The 16,371-nt window shown below is 65.5% G+C and overlaps 2 protein-coding genes across 2 annotated transcripts in view; one reads left to right on the top strand and one right to left on the bottom strand.

Moving 5' to 3' along the window:
- The first annotated feature begins 6,891 nt into the window (after positions 1 to 6,891).
- ISYNA1 (inositol-3-phosphate synthase 1) lies at positions 6,892 to 11,882 on the top strand. The gene is given in 17 exon segments (XM_076359431.1): positions 6,892 to 6,974; positions 7,845 to 7,969; positions 8,060 to 8,089; positions 8,092 to 8,223; positions 8,437 to 8,519; positions 8,521 to 8,567; positions 8,639 to 8,832; positions 8,916 to 9,065; positions 9,142 to 9,167; positions 9,169 to 9,358; positions 9,439 to 9,463; positions 9,466 to 9,602; positions 9,678 to 9,792; positions 9,873 to 9,968; positions 9,971 to 10,117; positions 11,667 to 11,845; positions 11,847 to 11,882. Coding segments are annotated over 16 exon segments (1,701 nt in total). The 5' UTR covers positions 6,892 to 6,974; positions 7,845 to 7,855.
- A 1,576-nt stretch (positions 11,883 to 13,458) lies between these two features.
- SSBP4 (single stranded DNA binding protein 4) overlaps positions 13,459 to 16,371 on the bottom strand; it is a gene marked incomplete in the record, with an annotated part of 4,654 nt that continues 1,741 nt past the window's right edge. The window contains 9 exon segments of the mRNA XM_076359689.1: positions 13,459 to 13,639; positions 13,933 to 14,003; positions 14,006 to 14,033; positions 14,368 to 14,396; positions 14,699 to 14,777; positions 14,877 to 14,947; positions 15,072 to 15,125; positions 15,229 to 15,268; positions 15,396 to 15,441. Coding sequence (XP_076215804.1) covers positions 13,610 to 13,639; positions 13,933 to 14,003; positions 14,006 to 14,033; positions 14,368 to 14,396; positions 14,699 to 14,777; positions 14,877 to 14,947; positions 15,072 to 15,125; positions 15,229 to 15,268; positions 15,396 to 15,441 — 448 coding nt within the window.

Below are 16,371 nucleotides of genomic sequence, written 5' to 3'. Positions count from 1 at the left end.
ACATTTTTAGAGTATGGCCAGGGTGTGAGAAACACGCCAAAAAGCACAAAGGTGTCCTTTAACTCTGCTATTTCTTTCTCTCCCCTCTCCCCTTTTAATCCTGCCAGCCTGTGTGATTTGACTTCTTCCCGCTTCCGTTTATCTCAAAGTAAAGGATTACTTTCCTGCGGCGTCTCCTTCCCTTGGAGGTTGCACTGAAGAGTCTTTCACCCTTTGAAGGAGCAGAATGGCAGAGTTAAGGAGGGAAACAGTTCTTACACAAGGAGTATTTTATTTTTTTCTGCCCCCCCCCCCCCAAAAAAAAGTGGGTCCATCTGCTGTATTTTAAAAAAAAAAAAAAAAGAAAATTAATAATAATTCCATTCTGGCTAGATTGGTTTTGCTGCGTCATCCGGCCAGGGCCACCGCTTTGCTTTGTCATTTGCAACATTCTGAGTTTCTTTCCCTGCCGCGTTGCGTCCAGCGCTCCCCGGGACTTTGCCATCCCGTTCTTCAAACGAAAGCCTACAGCCGAAGAGACGCGGCTGCGCTGCGCGTTGCTGGCCCGGCGACCCTCCGGCCGTGGTCCGCGGACTGCCACTGGACAGCCACGTTTTTCTGCCGGTCTGCAAAAACAAACCCGTTGAGAAACGGAGCGGTGAAGGAGAGGTGGGGGGGGGGGGAGGGAAGAGATGCGATGTCCGAGGAGCGCGGTGGTCTGCAGGGCGAGCACCCCAGAGAGCCCAGCTAGGGAAGTCCCGACGAGCATCTCGGAGCGTGGGGAACGCTTCGGTCCCATCTCTTCCTCTCCGAATAAAGACGGCTGGAGGTTAGGGAGCCATTTCTCTTGTGGGCGTACCCATTTGTGTAACGTTGCCTGCCTCCGGTGCTTCTGCTCGTCAGGGAAAGCTGGAAAATACACGGGAGTTAAAGGCAAGGAGCTTTTGTCCTGAAAACTTTGTCTTCCCGCTCCGTGGGATCTTGCACCTGGTCGGTGCAGGAGTTTCTTAAGCAGTAAGTGGTGGCTGGTGGCAGTGTCCGAGCTCAAGCCTCGCTTAGGCTAAGATTCCAACAAACCTCCCGCAGCTGTGAATTTGTGCACCGAGGCGGATTTCACCGGAGCCGCAGGGGATCCGGGAGGGGGCATTAGGCCGCGTGGAGGAGCCGGGATGATGCCGCGCTTTCTCGGACCCGCTGTGAGATTTGTCACTGCAAAACCCGCTCGGTGCCAGACCTGCGAGCGGCATCGCCAGCCAGCGGTTACACAAGTTTTGGTGTTCTCGGGGGCAAGGCTGAATTTCCCAGCGTCGTCGTCCCCCCCCCCGCAGCAGCGCGCCGAGCCACGGGGCTTGGTGGGACTTCATCTCCGACTGCAGTGCGTGAGGAGCCCGGAACTCGGATGGCGGAAGAGGCAGCAGCTACAAACCCAGGATGAGTAAATTCTTCCGTGGAAACACTTCTCCTTCTGATCCTTAATATTTTGAATGGGGGTTTTTTTTGTTGCTTTGGGGGGGAGGGGGATAGAGATGGATCTCAGTCTTTATACATCTGCTATAAGATATTTTTGCAAACAGAGTTGTATACAAAGATGTATTGTGTACATTTACATGTATATTCTGGAACTTCTAAAATTTGAATATAAAAACTGAAAATATTTAATGAATATCCAAACTGTGAGACCCAATTAGCATTCAACAACTTTCTGCTTCACTTTTCTTTCGGACTGTGTTAAAGAATTGTAGTCGAATATGCCTTTTTTTTCTTTTTCTTTCTTTAGAGATTATGAAGCTAGGCAAATTTTGTGCTTTTTGGGTTAATAGAAACCAGTTCTAGGTGATTAAGTATGATCTTAACTTATTGATACTGTGTTTTACTTTGTAATATTGTACTGTGGATAAAACTATATTGAGCCATGGAGTTGGAGTTTACAAAAGAGCTTTTCACTTTGCCAAAATGTTACAATTTAAAGGCAGCATAGTCTTCAGCTTTCCTAATCTTTTCTTAAGAGCTAGTGTCTTTTTTGTACACTAAAAAGCTGAATGCTGATTTTGCAACATATAATAAATTCACTGTATTGGAAAACAAGCGAACAATAAGGTTGTGTATTTCTTTTCAGTGCTTCTTACTGCAAGAAAACTCAAAAGGGAAAGGTGATAAGTGGCTGGCGTGGAGTTTGAAAGCAGGAAACTTAAAGGAGCCGAGTCAGTTGAGTGAGTTAAAGTATCGGAGCGGTAGGTAAGAAATGCGGGAAGGAAAAGGTGCTCGGTGTGGGCCATCCATTTGCGAGCCGCTTGCTGCGCGCGGGGAGAGCTCTCGCCCAGAAATGCTGCCGCGGAGCAGCCTTGCTCTTTGGGGAAGCTTTTCCTGGTGCTCCGGTGGGATTCGCATCTCTCTGCAGTGGCAGGAGCTGGGGCTCTTCCCCCTCCAATGCATTAGTGTCCATTTTTTTTGGGGGGGGGAAGCTGCTTTGGAAGAGGCACCCATCGCTGGTGTCAGCGTGGAGGTTCAGAGGGGTCCTACGAGCACGGAGCACGACAGCCTGGAAGGGCGCAGGGCCCTGGGCAGACGGGGCTCGGCAGGAGTGGCGGGAGGGCTCGGAGCTGGGCAGAGAGGTGGTGTCGGCAGGCGAGGGCCTTGCTGCTTTTTCCCTCGGGATCGACGGTGCTGGAGCTTCCTAGGTTATGGCGGCTCTTTCTGACAGCACATAGCCCTGGTCTGGAGCTCCTGGGGAGGGTCCGGACCTGGTTCAGGTGCCTCCCCTCGGCCGCTCTGCGTCTGCGGAAGGGGCTGCTGCGTTTTCCCTCCCAGTGAGCTGAGCTGGGTTTGACGTCTGAGCTCGCTCGCGTGGGGGGTGAGTCACGTCCGTAGGGAGCTGGAGCAGGGACGTCAATGCTGCCAGAGCAGCGAGGTGGGGATGAGCCTGGCATAGACGCTGCCACTGCGCTGCCTCGTCCACGCTGCTGGAGCTCCCACCTCCACCCGCGGGTCTGAATCATCCGGCTAAAGCTCAGGATACAAACGGCATCTCGGTTGTACCGAGGCTTTGTCCCTTTTTTTTTTTTTTCTGCTGTCACCGTGGCTGCTTGCTCCGGTCCTGGCTTCTGCAGCATCCCTGGGTCGTCTGCTCACTGCGGCTGGAGCAGGCAAAATGAAAAACACTCCAGTAACTGCTCAGTACCGTAATATGCTCTGAATAGCTTCTGTTTTCCTTCAGCGGTTGCTGTGCTGCCCTGCTTTGGGATCCCCTCCTCTAATAGGGCTGACGGTCGCAAGTTCACTGGTCTCGAGGCCAAAAGTGCCGGCAGTAGGTCTTGCTTGATCCACCCGTGTACGTAACGAGCCCGTGTTCATCTACAGCCCGCTTTGTTTTAGTGCAGGATTCTGGATTCTACCTCCAAAATAGCAAAATAATGGAGAAAGAGAAAATAATCCAGCAATGAAACGTCTTGCAACTGCCTTGGCTTTTTTTTTTTTAAAGGTGGGGGGGAACAGCGAGGGCTCTGCTCCGTCCTGTCTCGCCAGCCTTGACCTTGGAGTTGACACAACAGCACGAGCACCTGCGCGGGGCGGCGATGCTCCCACGGCCGGCACGGGTTTGCTCGCATGGGACACTTGGCTACGGAGCGAGAGCCGAGACGCGTTGGGCGAGCTGACGCTCTCGCAGATCCCCAAATCATCAGGTTTATAGTTGCAAATGTCACCTCTGAGCCAAGCTCCACACCCCGGCCCCCCCTTTTACCATCTTTTATTCCTCACTCATGTGAGCTTCACCCCTGGGGGCTGCTCTGGGGTGTTCATCTGGTTAAAGGCTGGGTCCTGTCCCCTGGGACCTGCGTGGGGACGCTCAGGCAGGAAGGGTCCCTGTCCCCTCCCGTCCCAGCTTTCCTGGGGAATTCCTCTCGACCGCTGGCAGCTCCTGCTCTGGCTGGGGTCACGCACTGAGCTCGTTAACTCGGAGCTGCCCCAGTGGAAATTTACTGGCTGCGTCTGCTGTGCCAGAGCCAGCCCGGCTCCTGCCGCTGTCTCCTTATCTGCACCCAGCTGGGAGCCCGGCTGCCAGCCCTCCCTGGGGACCGCGGCGTGGGGGGACGAGGAGCGGCATCTATTTTAGGCTGCGTCCGTGCGTCCCTCCTGCGCGCCGAAGCTGAGCCCACTGTGCAGGTTCACGAGGAGCCCTGGGCTCTGATAATTCAGGTCACGCCTGGGAAAAGTGTCACTTGGACAATGTCAGGCACAAGCTGCCCTTAAATTAGGGTCACACACACACGTGGGAAGGCAGAGATGACCCCGCAGTGTCCTGGCTGCCCCGGTCAGCTTTGAGTGATGCTTAAAACATGGCAAAAGCACTGTGGGTTTTTTCCCCGTGCACCTTTTGCTCGCGGCTCGTTTACAGGAGGAAGCTCATTAGAATAATTTGTCCTTGACACGGTCCGATGGTGCTGGTCCCTCTTGCAGAGCAGCTGCTGCACCTCCACCGCCGAGCACGACCACCCCGAATCGCCCTTTCCATGCGTGGGTCCGTCCTTGGGCACGCAGCACCCGGAGGGTGAGGGCTTGGGGAGAGGGAGGAGAGGACGAGGAGCTGCGAGCAGCCGGCGCAGGCAAAGATAACGAAGGGTCAGAGCTTGGGGATTGTTTTACACGAGGGGAAAAAACCCAAACGTGAACGGAGGAAAACGTGGCCAGGGAGCGCCAGGGCTGTTTGCGTCTGTAGGACATAAATCTGGGGCTGCTTGGGTTGGCCTTGACCTGCTGGGGGAGGCGAGGGGGGCTCCTGCCTGCATCCCCCCGCGGCCGAGCCCTTCCCAGCGCAGGGAGCATCTCTGCCAGCAGCGCCGGCTCGCGCAGAATCAGGCCCTGAACCTGTTTATAATGAACCACCGGGGAGTTTGTGCTGCCCCAGCTCCCACAACGGGGGGCTCCCGGGGGGGGGGGGGGGGGGGGGGGGGGAGCTTCGTGCCCTGGGTGCCCGTCCCTGGGGATGGGGGATCTGCTGGAACGGGGAGGGTGGGCACCATTGCTGGGGGAGCGGGCCGGTCGCTATGGCTCCGTGGCTCGCCTGGCCCTCCGCCAGCCCCCGGCAGCTGGGGAGCGAAGGCGCTGGGCGGCCGGCCCGGGCTCCCGGCCCATGAACGCGTTGGGCAAGCAGGAACAAGGGAGCCCCGCTCATGCGGTGCCGAGCGTGGGAGGAGTGGGAAGGGAATGGGGGAAGGAACAATGGTGGGAGTTATGGGAGGGGGGCAAAGGAAAAAAAAAAAAAAGGAAAGCAGTGGAAAAATACCAGTTCTGGGCCCCTGGCAGCGCTGCCCGGACCCTCCCCGCCCCAGGATTATTGTACAAAGAAATGTTATTTTTGTTTCAATAATTTGCTGAGGCACTGGCATTCCAGCGCGGGGCTCGTTTTGTCCTCCAGCCCGGCACCAAGGGATCATTGTTCCTCCATGGCCAAGGGGGCCGGACGCGGCCCCCCGGCACCGCCATGCCTGCCGCCGCCGCCGCCTCTCCCCGCGGCCGCCCCGTTCCCGGCCGGCGGCAGGTGCCCCCGGGGTTGGCCCCGGTGGGTCCCGTCCCGCTCCATGCCGGGAAGATGGGTGACGATGCCAGCGTCCCCCCCCCATGGAGCCAGGGCCCCGGGCGGGCGGGCGGGTGGGTGGCTGCGGCAGGGAGCAGAGCTGTCCTCGCCACGTCTGCGGGGAGCGAGGGTGGGGAAGGGGCCGGGGCCCGCCCGGGCGTTGCTCCTGCTCCGGGGGCTCCTTTGAAGCGGGGCCTGCCCATTGAAAGGCAGCCGGGCCCCCGGGGGCCGGGGAGCGGGGAGCCAGCCACGGTCCCTCGCTGGTGTGCTGCCCTTTCTCCGCGGCGGCCGGGAGCGGCCCCCGGGCACCCCCAGCGCTCCCATGGCCGACATGTGGGGTGCGGCCTCACAAGGGGCCTGGCTGCCCCCCGGCATCGCCGCCGGCGGCTACCCGGGACGGGGGCTGTGGGGCAGGGGAAGCTGGAGGGGCAGCCGTGGCAAGGGGCGGCGGGGGGACCGGGGGGTTGGGGGGTGGGGGGAGCTGTGCCAGGGGATGCGGGGTGCCCATGCTGGGGGCTGCAGGGTGTCACTGCCATGGCCTTCGGGGTGCCCATGCTGGGGGCTGCAGGGTGTCACTGCCATGGCCTTCGGGGTGCCCATGCCGGGGGCTGCAGGGTGCCAGAATGCTGATGCCGTGGTTTTCTGGGTGCCCATACTGGGGGCTGCAGGATGCTGGGGTGCCGGTGCCAGGGGCTCTGGGGTGCCCACGTGAGGGGCTGCAAGGGTGCTGGTGCCGTGACCTTTGGGGTGCCCATGCCGGGGGCTGCAGGGTGCCGGTGCTGAGATGCCCGTGCCTGCGGCAAGCAGGGTACCGGGGGCTCTGGGGTGCCCGTGCCGGGGGCAGTGGGGTGCCGGTGCCGGGGGCTGCAGGACACCGGTGCCGGGGCAGGGCTGGCAGCACCGTGGGAGCGGCACGGTGGGACGGTGCCCGTGGGAAGGCACAGGGCCCCGGCGGCGCGGGAAGCCGCCGGCCCGGGCAGTCAATAGCCGGAAGGCGGCGGCGGGACCCCCGGCCCCGGCCCGGGCCCCGGCCCCGGCGCCACTTCCCCTTCCCGGGTCAGCGGCCGCTCCCCTCCGCCTTCGCCTCCCGCTGCCGCCGCCCCCCCCCCCCGGTAAGAGCCGCCGGCGGGGCCCGGGGCCGCCCCCGCACCTGCCGCGGGGCCGGGACCGGGGGGGTCCGGAAAGGGGGGGGGGGGTGTCCGGGGGCGCCGGTGCCGGTGGCGGCGGGGCACGTGCGGGGGGGGGGGCGCGCGGGGGCCGGTTTGGGGGGGCGGGGCCGGCGGGGGGGGCGGGTCCTGGGAGCCGATTAAGCGGCGGGAGCCGGGGCGGCCGCAGCCGCCGCGATCGCATCATCCCCCGCGGGGCAGCACCGCCACCGCCACCGGCTCCGCCGCCTCCAGCGCGCCCGGCCCGGCCCGGCCCGGTGAGTGCCCGCGGGGAGGGCGGGGGCGGCCCGGGAGGGGGTTTGGTCTTCGGTCCCGGGGAGCGGGGGCGGCCCAGGCCGCGTTCCCCCGTGCCCCGGACACGCTGGGGCGGCAGGGTCAGCCCTCGTCCCCGTGTCCCCCGGCACCCCAGGGTGCAGGGACAGCCCCGATCCCCTTGTCCCCTGCACCCTCTGGCACCCCAGGGTGCAGGGACAGCCCCATCTCCATGTCCCCTGCACCCTCTGCCACCCCAGGGTGCAGGAACACCTCCTTCCCCATGTCCCCTGCACCCTCTGCCACCCCAGGGTGCTGGACACCCCATGTCCCCTGCACCCCCTGGCACCCCAGGGAGTGGGGACAGTCGTGGTCCCCATGTCCCCTGCATCCCAAGGAGTGGGGACAGCCCTGTCCCCATGTCCCCTGAGAGCATCCCTAGTTCCCCACGCCCTCCTGTGCCCCCTGCCACCCCCGGGGAGGGGACAGCAGGGACAGCTTCCTGCCTGCCCCGAGCAGGACGGGGACCCTGCACCCTCCCGGCTTGCTGGGGGCTCAGTGAGATCCTGGGGCTGGGGGGGACCCGGTTTGGGGGGGTGGGGGTGATCACCCCCCCCCTGCCTCCCCGCCTGTCCCGAGGGCAGCGTCCGGTGCGGGACGCGCGTGGGAAGGGGCCGCGGGTGGCAGCCCCGCCGCCGCCGCCGCCGCTCTGGGAGGCCGCAGGGCAGGGAGCCAACGGTCCCCACCGGCGGCACAGCCTGGCAGGGAGTGGTGCTGGAGTCGCGTCCCGGCAGGGCCGGGGGCCCGGGGGTGGGGGGTGGGGGGGGCCGGCGTGCCAGGCCTGCAGGGCTGACACCCATTTCCTCCTATTCCAGCTCTGGGAACAATGGCAGAGACATTCCTTGTGGAGAGCCCCGACATCACGTACAGCAAGGACTTCATCGAGGCCAAGTACACGTACAGCACCGTGCACGTCTGCAAGGAGAACGGCGTCACCAAGGTACGGGCAGGGTGGGGCAGAGGGGCTGGCGGGGGGGGGCTCGGCGGTGGCTCTACTCGTCCCCACGTGTCCCCCGTCTCTGTCCCACAGGTGCGGCCGTGCTCGACCCGCTTCACCCTTCCGGACGGGGGCGGCAGGTCCCCCGTCTAGGGGTGATGCTGGTGGGCTGGGGGGGCAACAACGGCACGACAGTGACGGCGGCTGTGCTGGCCAACAAGCTGGGGCTGTCCTGGATGACCAAGACGGGGCGCAAGGTGGGTGTCCCCGGCGGGACCCAGCGAGGTCCCAGGACCCGGGCGTCCGCAGGGATGGGGACACGGAACTCAGCTGTTCCCATCTGCACCTGGTCCTGCACCCCGATCTCCTCTCTGCCCCCACGGAGGTGGTCTGCAGCCCTGGCCCCTCGGTTTGGGGGTGCTGGGGAACCCCCCCGTGCCTGTGGCTCATCCTCATGTTCTCCATCCCAGAAAGCCAACTACTACGGCTCCCTGCTCCAAGCCTCCACCGTCTGCCTGGGCACGGCCCCGCCGGCGACGTCTACGTGCCTTCCGTGACCTGCTGCCCATGGTGCACCCCAATGACATCGTCTTCGACGTAGGTGGGGGGCAGGGGAGGACCCCCGCAATGGGGTGGGGGACCCTGAGTGGTTGATCACCCCTGGTCCCCCAGGCTGGGACATCTCCTCGCTGAACCTGGCGGAGGCCATGCGGCGGGCGGAGGTGCTGGACTGGCCGCTGCAGGAGCAGCTCTGGCCCCACCTGGAGAAGATGAAGCCCCGACCCTCCATCTACATCCCCGAGTTCATCGCCGCCAACCAGGAGGAGCGGGCGGACAACGTCCTCCGCGGGTCTATGGCTGAGCAGGTCCTGGTGGGGTGGTGGCAATGGGGGGGACACAGGTGACGGGGGGATGCCGCCGCGCTGATGTCCCCTCGGTGGTGTCCCAGGTGGAACAGATCCGCAGGGACATCCAGGACTTCAAGGAGACCAGTGGGGTGGACAAAGTCATCGTCCTCTGGACGGCCAACACGGAGCGCTTCTGCGACGTTGTGCCGGGGCTCAATGACACCGCCGCCAACTTGCTGTGGGCCATCGAGGTCAGGGGACAGGGGAGGGGACCGGGGGGGTGACGACACCGCTCTGCTAGTGCTGAGCCGCCTCATGTCCCCGCAGCGAGGCCTGGAGGTGTCCCCGTCCACTCCTTTGCCGTGGCAGCATCCTGGAGGGCTGCGCCTACATCAATGGCTCCCCCCAGAACACCTTCGTGCCGGGGGTGGTGGAGCTGGCCACCCAGCTCCACGTCTTCATCTGCGGCGACGACTTCAAGTCAGGTCAGACCAAGCTCAAGTCGGTGCTGGTGGACTTCTTGGTGGGCGCTGGACTCAGGTACGTGGGGACGGGGCAGCCCGGGGGGGACCTGCCCGTGATGGGGGGTGACGGGGGGGTGACCTGCCTGCACCCCCTGCCCAGACCAAGTCCATCGTGAGCTACAACCACCTGGGAACAACGACGGGAAGAACCTCTCGGCCCCGCAGCAGTTTCGCTCCAAGGAGATCTCCAAGAGCAACGTGGTGGACGACACGGTCCAGGCCAACCCTGTCCTCTACGGCCCCCAGGACAAGCCCGACCACTGCGTGAGTTGGGGGCCAGGGGGCGACACACGATGACGATGGGGGTGACGGGGGAGGTGACGGGACGTCGCTTCACAGGTGGTGATCAAGTACGTGCCCTACGTGGGGGACAGCAAGCGCGCGCTGGACGAGTACACGTCGGAGATCATGATGGGCGGCACCAACACCATTGTCATCCACAACACATGCGAGGGTGGGTGGGGTGGCCGGGTGGCCCTGGGGGTGGCATGTCCCCGGCGGGTGGCTCACCTTCCGCCCCTTGGTGCCCGCAGGACTCGCTGCTGGCCAGCCCCATCATCCTGGACCTGGCCATCCTCACGGAGCTGTGCCAGCGCGTCACCTTCTGCACCGAGGCCGACCCCGAGTTCCAGGCTTCCACAGTGTCCTCTCCATCGTTGCCTTCCTCTGCAAGGCCCCGCTGGTGCCCGAGGGCACCCCCGTCGTCAACGCCCTCTTCCGCCAGCGCAGCTGCATCGAGAACATCCTGAGGTAGCCCGGCGGTCCCCGTGCGCTCGTGGGTGCCAGGTCCTACCCACCCTGGTGCCCGTGGTGGCACCCAAGGCTTGTAGGAGGTGTCCCGGTGCTTGACACTCGGGGTGCCAACACCAGTGGGTCCCAGTGCTCAATGCCCGTGGGTCCCAGTGCCCGTGGGTGCCCCGTACCCGTGGGTGAGGTGTCCAAATCCAGTAGGTCCTGGTGTCCGAGGCCTGGGGTGCCCAACACTGGCGGGTGCTGGTGCTCAGTGGCTGCTGCCACCAGTGGGTCCCAGTGCCCAGCACCCATGGGTCCCTGTGCCCAGCACCGGTGGGTCCCAGTGCCCATTGCCGATGGCGTGCCTGGTGCGTGATGCCCAAGGTGCCGGTCCCAGTGCCCGGGGTGTTCACCGCTGGTGGGGTCCTGGTGATGCCCAGCACCAACAGGTCCCAGTGCAAGATGAGTCCCCGGTTCCCAGTGCCTGGGGTGCCCAATGCGAGCGGGCCCAACGCCCAGGGGTGCAACACCAGTGGATCCCAGTGCCCAATGCCCATGGGTCCCAGCGCCAGGGGGTCCCAGTGCCCAATGCCCATGGGTCCCAGCGCCAGTGGGTCCCAGCGCCAGTGGGTCCCAGTGCCCAATGCCCATGGGTCCCAGCGCCAGGGGGTCCCAGCACCAGTGGGTCCCAGTGCCCAATGCCCATGGGTCCCAGCGCCAGTGGGTCCCAGCGCCAGGGGGTCCCAGTGCCCAATGCCCATGGGTCCCAGCGCCAGTGGGTCCCAGCGCCAGTGGGTCCCAGTGCCCAATGCCCATGGGTCCCAGCGCCAGGGGTCCCAGCACCAGGTGGGTCCCAGTGCCCAATGCCCATGCGTCCCAGCGCCAGGGGGTCCCAGTGCCCAATGCCCATGGGTCCCAGCGCCAGTGGGTCCCAGCGCCAGTGGGTCCAGTGCCCAATGCCCATGGGTCCCAGCGCCAGTGGGTCCCAGCGCCAGTGGGTCCCAGTGCCCAATGCCCATGGGTCCCAGCGCCAGTGGGTCCCAGCGCCAGTGGGTCCCAGTGCCCAATGCCCATGGGTCCCAGCGCCAGGGGGTCCCAGCACCAGTGGGTCCCAGTGCCCAATGCCCATGCGTCCCAGCGCCAGGGGGTCCCAGTGCCCAATGCCCATGGGTCCCAGCGCCAGTGGGTCCCAGCGCCAGTGGGTCCCAGTGCCCAATGCCATGGGTCCCAGCGCCAGTGGCTCCCAGTACCTGATGCCCGGGGGGGGTGCCCAACGTGATGGGTCCCAGTGCCCAATGCTCGTGGGTCCCAGCGCCCGGGGGGGTGCCCAGTGCCAGTAGGTCTTCGGTGCCCGATGCCCGTGGGTCCCAGCACCCGTGGGTCCCAGCGTCCAGGGGGTGCCCAGCACCAATGGCTCCCAGTGCCCCCTGCCCAGGTTGCCCAACGCCAACAGGTCCCGGGTGCCCAACGCGCGTGTCCCCAACACTGCTGGCTCCCGGCACGCGGGTGCCCGGTGCCATCACGTCCCCCCCCTTCCCCAGTACTGGCATGCCCAGCCCTGAGCCCCCCCCCCCCCCTTTTTTCCCCCCCGCCCAGGGCCGCCTGGGGCTGCCCCCCAGAACCACATGCTGCTGGAGCACAAGATGCAGAGGCCGGCACCCAGCCCGACGCGCGCCTGCCCCGGGGGGGCCGCCTGCCCCCTCTCCCCCAAGAAGGCGCCGGCGGCCACCCAGCTCAACGGGCACCCCTGCCCCGGCGCCCCCCGGCCGGAATCCCCCTGGGACCCCCCTCCACGTCGACGGAGCTGACTAACGGCGGGTGCCTTTTTGTATTTCCTATCAGCTTTTTAGGGGGGGTGGGGGGTGGGGGGTGGATTTGGGGTCCGGGGCGGGGAGTCCACGACCTGTTCCCCCCCCCCCCTCCCCAAGCGCTCGGTGCTGCCCGGCTCCGATGCCAACTCGAAACTGTGAAGCTTTGTACCCGCCATAAACCCGGAGCACATCATGTCCCCCCGCCCCGTCTCGCCTGGTTCCTGGGGTCCCCCCCCCCGCCCCCCGGCCCCCCCCAGCCCCGGGCGAAGCGAGAGCCGAATGCCGGCGCCTTCTGAAAAAAAATCAAATTACATTTATTGATGTGGGGAGGGGGGGTGGGGTGGGGGGTTGTTGTTGTTGATTTTTTTTGGTATTTTTTGTATTTTTTCTTTTTTTGTTGTTTTTTTTGCGGGGGGGGGTCCCCCATTATTGTTTTGATAAGTAACAGGGGCTCTAAAGGCTCTGGAGACTAGAAATGGGGGGGGGGGGGGGGGATGTGTCCCTACACAGAATGCACTACGCCTATGGCGGGCGCTACCCCCTACGGGGGCCGGGGGCTGCCCCCCCCCCCCCCCCCGGCGGGGGGGCACCAATGGGGCCCCCGCCCCCCCCGGCACGGGGCTGTACAGGGGAGGGGGCTGGGGTGCGCGGCGGCAGTTTTGGGGAGGGGGGGGGGGGGGGGGGGGGGGGGTGTTGAGGTCCTTTCTGTTATAAAAGAGGAAAAAAATCAGAAAACACACCAAAAAAAAAATTCCTTCATATTAAAGTTTTACAAGTGGTCCCTGGGGGGGGGAGGTGCGGGGGGCCCTGGTCTGGTGCTCGGGGGCGGGGGGGGCGCCGGGAATCACAGTGCTGGCTGAGCACGCAGATGGGGCTGGGGGCTGGGGACCCCCCCCCCCCCGGGGCCGGCTCGCTGCCGGGGGGCAGGGGGGGGGGCTGCTCTCTGCACTGGGGCCTGCCCTATAGAGCGCTTGGGGGGGGGGTGGGTGGTGGTGGGGTGCTCCATGGGGTGGTATGGCTTCCCCACCCCCCCCCCGCACAGCCTGGGGTGCCCCTGGCTTGGGGGGTGGGGGGCTGCACCTGCATTGGGGGGGGGGGGCTGTGCTGTCGGTTCGGCTGCCCCCCCCCCCGGGGCTTTGCCAGGGCTGGGGGTTGGCTATGCCCCCCCCCCCCCCCGCCTCCATGGGATGGGATGGGGGGGGGGGGGGCATTGCTCATTAGCATTGCAGCTAATTGCAATTAAGTGCATGCGCCCCAGCCGGGCAGCATGCCATGGGGGGGGGGGTACAGTGCCGTGACACTCACCCCCCCCCCTTCCCCAAATCCCCCTCCCCATGCTTGGGGGGGGGGGCTGGCACCACCCCAGGGGGGACAAAACACCCCCACAACAGCCCCCCCCCCCCCCCCCCCCTCCCCCGATGCCAGACCCCCACCCCAGCGCCTGGCCCCACCCCGGGTGGTGGGGGGGGGGGTTGTCTGCGGTGCCCGGGGGGGGGGGGGGGGGGTGTGTGTCCCAGTGCTGGGGTGGTCCCTGCCCCGGGGAGGGGGGCGGGTGGGCAGTAAGTCAGTCACATGACTTATTTCTAATTATTATTATTTTTTTCCACCTTTTCTTGTTTGTTTAGTGTTTTTTTTTTTGGGGGGGGGGGCGCTGGGCAGGGGTTGGTAATTATTATTAATTATTTTTCTCTCTGGTGCGGCTGGCTGTCGGCGGCCTCGGCGCTGGGCTCACACGCTCATTGTCATGCTGGGCGAGTACTAGAGAGAGCGGAGACACCGGAGGGTTAGTGGGGGGGGGGGCCCAGGGGGGGCCCACACACCGCTGCCCCCCCCCCACCGGCCACCTCACGCCTCCCGGCTGCTCGGCCAAGGCGAGCCCCCCGCTGCCATGGGGGGGGGGGACACGGACACCCCCGTGGGGACCTTGTTGGGGGGGGTGTGTGTGTGTGTGTGTGTCCCGGCCCCGGCCGCTGCGTCCCCCCCCCGGGCCCCCCGCCCTCGCCGCCTGCCCCCCCCCGGGGGTCCCCGGGGGTCCCCGCCGGGTCCCTTACGCTGTCGCTTTGGAAGGGGTTTAAGAAATTGCTGCTCAGCTCGGCGTCGTCCCGCGGGGTGCCGGGGGGTTGCTCAGGGCCCCCAGGTTACTGGGGGAGCTCTGGGGGGGGGGGGAGAAAAATGTTAGTGGGGGGGGGTGGGGGGTGGGAAATGGTGCAGGGTCCCAGTAGATGGGGGTTCCCAGTGAACGGGGGTCCCAGTGCATGTGGGGGGGGGGGGAATCCTAGTGCATGGGGGGGGGGGATCTCAGTGCATGGGGGGTCCCAATAAATGGAGGCCCAGTACGTGGGAGGGGGGTCCCAGTGCATGGGGGGCCCCAGTGTCCTGGTGCATGGCAGGGGGGGGCGGTGGGGGTGGTGTCCCAATAAATGGGGTCCCAGTCCATTGGGGGGGGGGTATCCCAGCACGTGGGGTTTGAGGGTCCCCACACTCACCTTTGGCAGCCCATCCATGTCCCCAGAGCCTGCAAGGACGACAGCAGCGCGTTACTGACCCCCCCCACTCCATCTGTGTGTGTCCGTCCCCGTCGTCCCCCCCCAGCCGCCATCCCGCTGTCCCTGCTGCCCCCCCCCCCCCCCCCCCCCCAGCCGCAGCGGGGGCCTGCGTGGAGTCCGGCCACCCGCAGATGGAGCTCACGGACCACGGGATGCGGCCGCAGCAGGGCTGGGGACCACCGCCACGTCCCGGGGGTGCTGGGGTGGGGGGACACACACACACACGCCCCCCCCCCCCCAGCCGGTGTGGGGTTGGGGTGGGGGTACCCACCTAAGGATCCGTTCATGTGATGCGGCTCCATCGTGCTCATGCCGCCCATGGGCCCCTCGGGTCCGGGCCCCATCGGGAACTGGAAGGGAAGCGGGGGGGGGGGGGCGGGGGGGGCACGGTGAGCAATGCGGGACCCCCTCGTCCCCGTCCCGTCCCCCCCCCCATCCCCGTCACTCACGTTCGGCCGGTTCCCCGCGGGCCCGATGGGGTTCATCATGGTGTACATGTTCTCACTGGAGTTGGTGGAGTCTGGCGGGGGGACGACACGACACACACCGGGGGGGGTGGTGAGCATGGCACCCCAAATCCCCCCCCCCCCCCAATGTCCCCCACCCCTGTGCCTCGTGCCTTCCCACTCCCCGCAGACACTCACCTCCGGGGCTGGGCAGGATGGGGGTGCCGGGGGGCCAACGCCCCCGGGGGGGCCCTGGGGGGGGGGGGGGGGGGAGAGGAGGGAGGCAGGTTAGGGGGAGCCACAGTGAGTTTGCTGCAGCACATCCCCCCCCCCAGCCCCGCGTGCACCCCAATACTCACCACATAGTTCCCGGGGGACGAGGAGGAGTAGGCGATCTGGGGGGGGGGGGGGGACGAGAGGGGGTGAGCATGGGGGGCATGGGGTCAGCATGGGGGGCACGGAGCCAGCACCCCCATGGCCCCAGCCGCTGCCCCAGGTGTTCCCACCCACCCCCCAACTTACAGAGTTGGCGTTGGGGTTCGGCCAGGGCCCGCGGCCGCCGGGGCCCCTGGAAGGCAACGGGGAGAGATGAGGGGGGGGGTCCTGCCGGTCCCTGCCCCCCCCCCCCCCCATGAGGCCCCCCTGGCTCCCCCTGCCCAGCTCCGGGGCAGGGGGCACGGTGGGGGGGGACGGGTGCCTTACATGTTCATGGCGGGCATGCCAGGGCCGGCCAGCGAGCTTGGGGGGGGGCGCATCCCGCTGCCGTAGGTCTGTAGGGAGAGCAGGGGGTCAGTGGGGACCGGGATGCTCCGTCCCTGTCCCCAACCCCATCCCTGTCTCCCTGTCCCCATCCCCACCCCATCATTGTCTCCCTGTCATCTCCCTGTCCTCATCCCCAACCCCATCCTCATCACTAGCCCTGTCCCCGTCCCCGTCTCCCTGTCGCCATCCCTGTCCCCAATCCCATATCTCCCTGTTCCCAACCCCATTCCCATCCCTGTATCCTTGTCCCCATCCATGTCCCCATCCCTGTATCCCTGTCGCCACCCGTGGTCCCAACCCCATCCCTGTCTCCATCCATGTTTCCTTGTCCCCAAACCCATCCCATCCCTGTATCCCTGTCCCCAAATCCATCCCTATCCCCATCCCTGACTCCCGATCTCCCTCTGCCTGTCCCCATCCCCATCCCTGTCTCCAGCCCCACCCCTATCCTAGTCCCTGTCCCCATCCCCACCTGTCGCCATCCCTGTCCCCAGCCCCATCCGTATCCACCTCCCCAACCCCATCCGTGTCCCCATCCCTGTATGCCTGTCCCCATCCCCATCCCTGTATCCCTGTCCCCATCCCCAACTCCACTCCCATCCCCATCCCTGTATCCCTGACCCCAAACCCATCCTCATCCCTGTTTCCCTGTCCCCATCCCCAACTCCACTCCCATCCCCATCCCTGTATCCCTGACCCCAAACCCATCCTCATCCCTGTTTCCCTGTCCGCATCC

This window comes from Aptenodytes patagonicus, chromosome 25, assembly GCF_965638725.1.
Source record: "Aptenodytes patagonicus chromosome 25, bAptPat1.pri.cur, whole genome shotgun sequence".
Lineage (NCBI taxonomy): Eukaryota > Metazoa > Chordata > Aves > Sphenisciformes > Spheniscidae > Aptenodytes > Aptenodytes patagonicus.
Note: the sequence above shows the minus strand (reverse complement) of the source record. Positions and strands in the feature narration are given on the sequence as shown.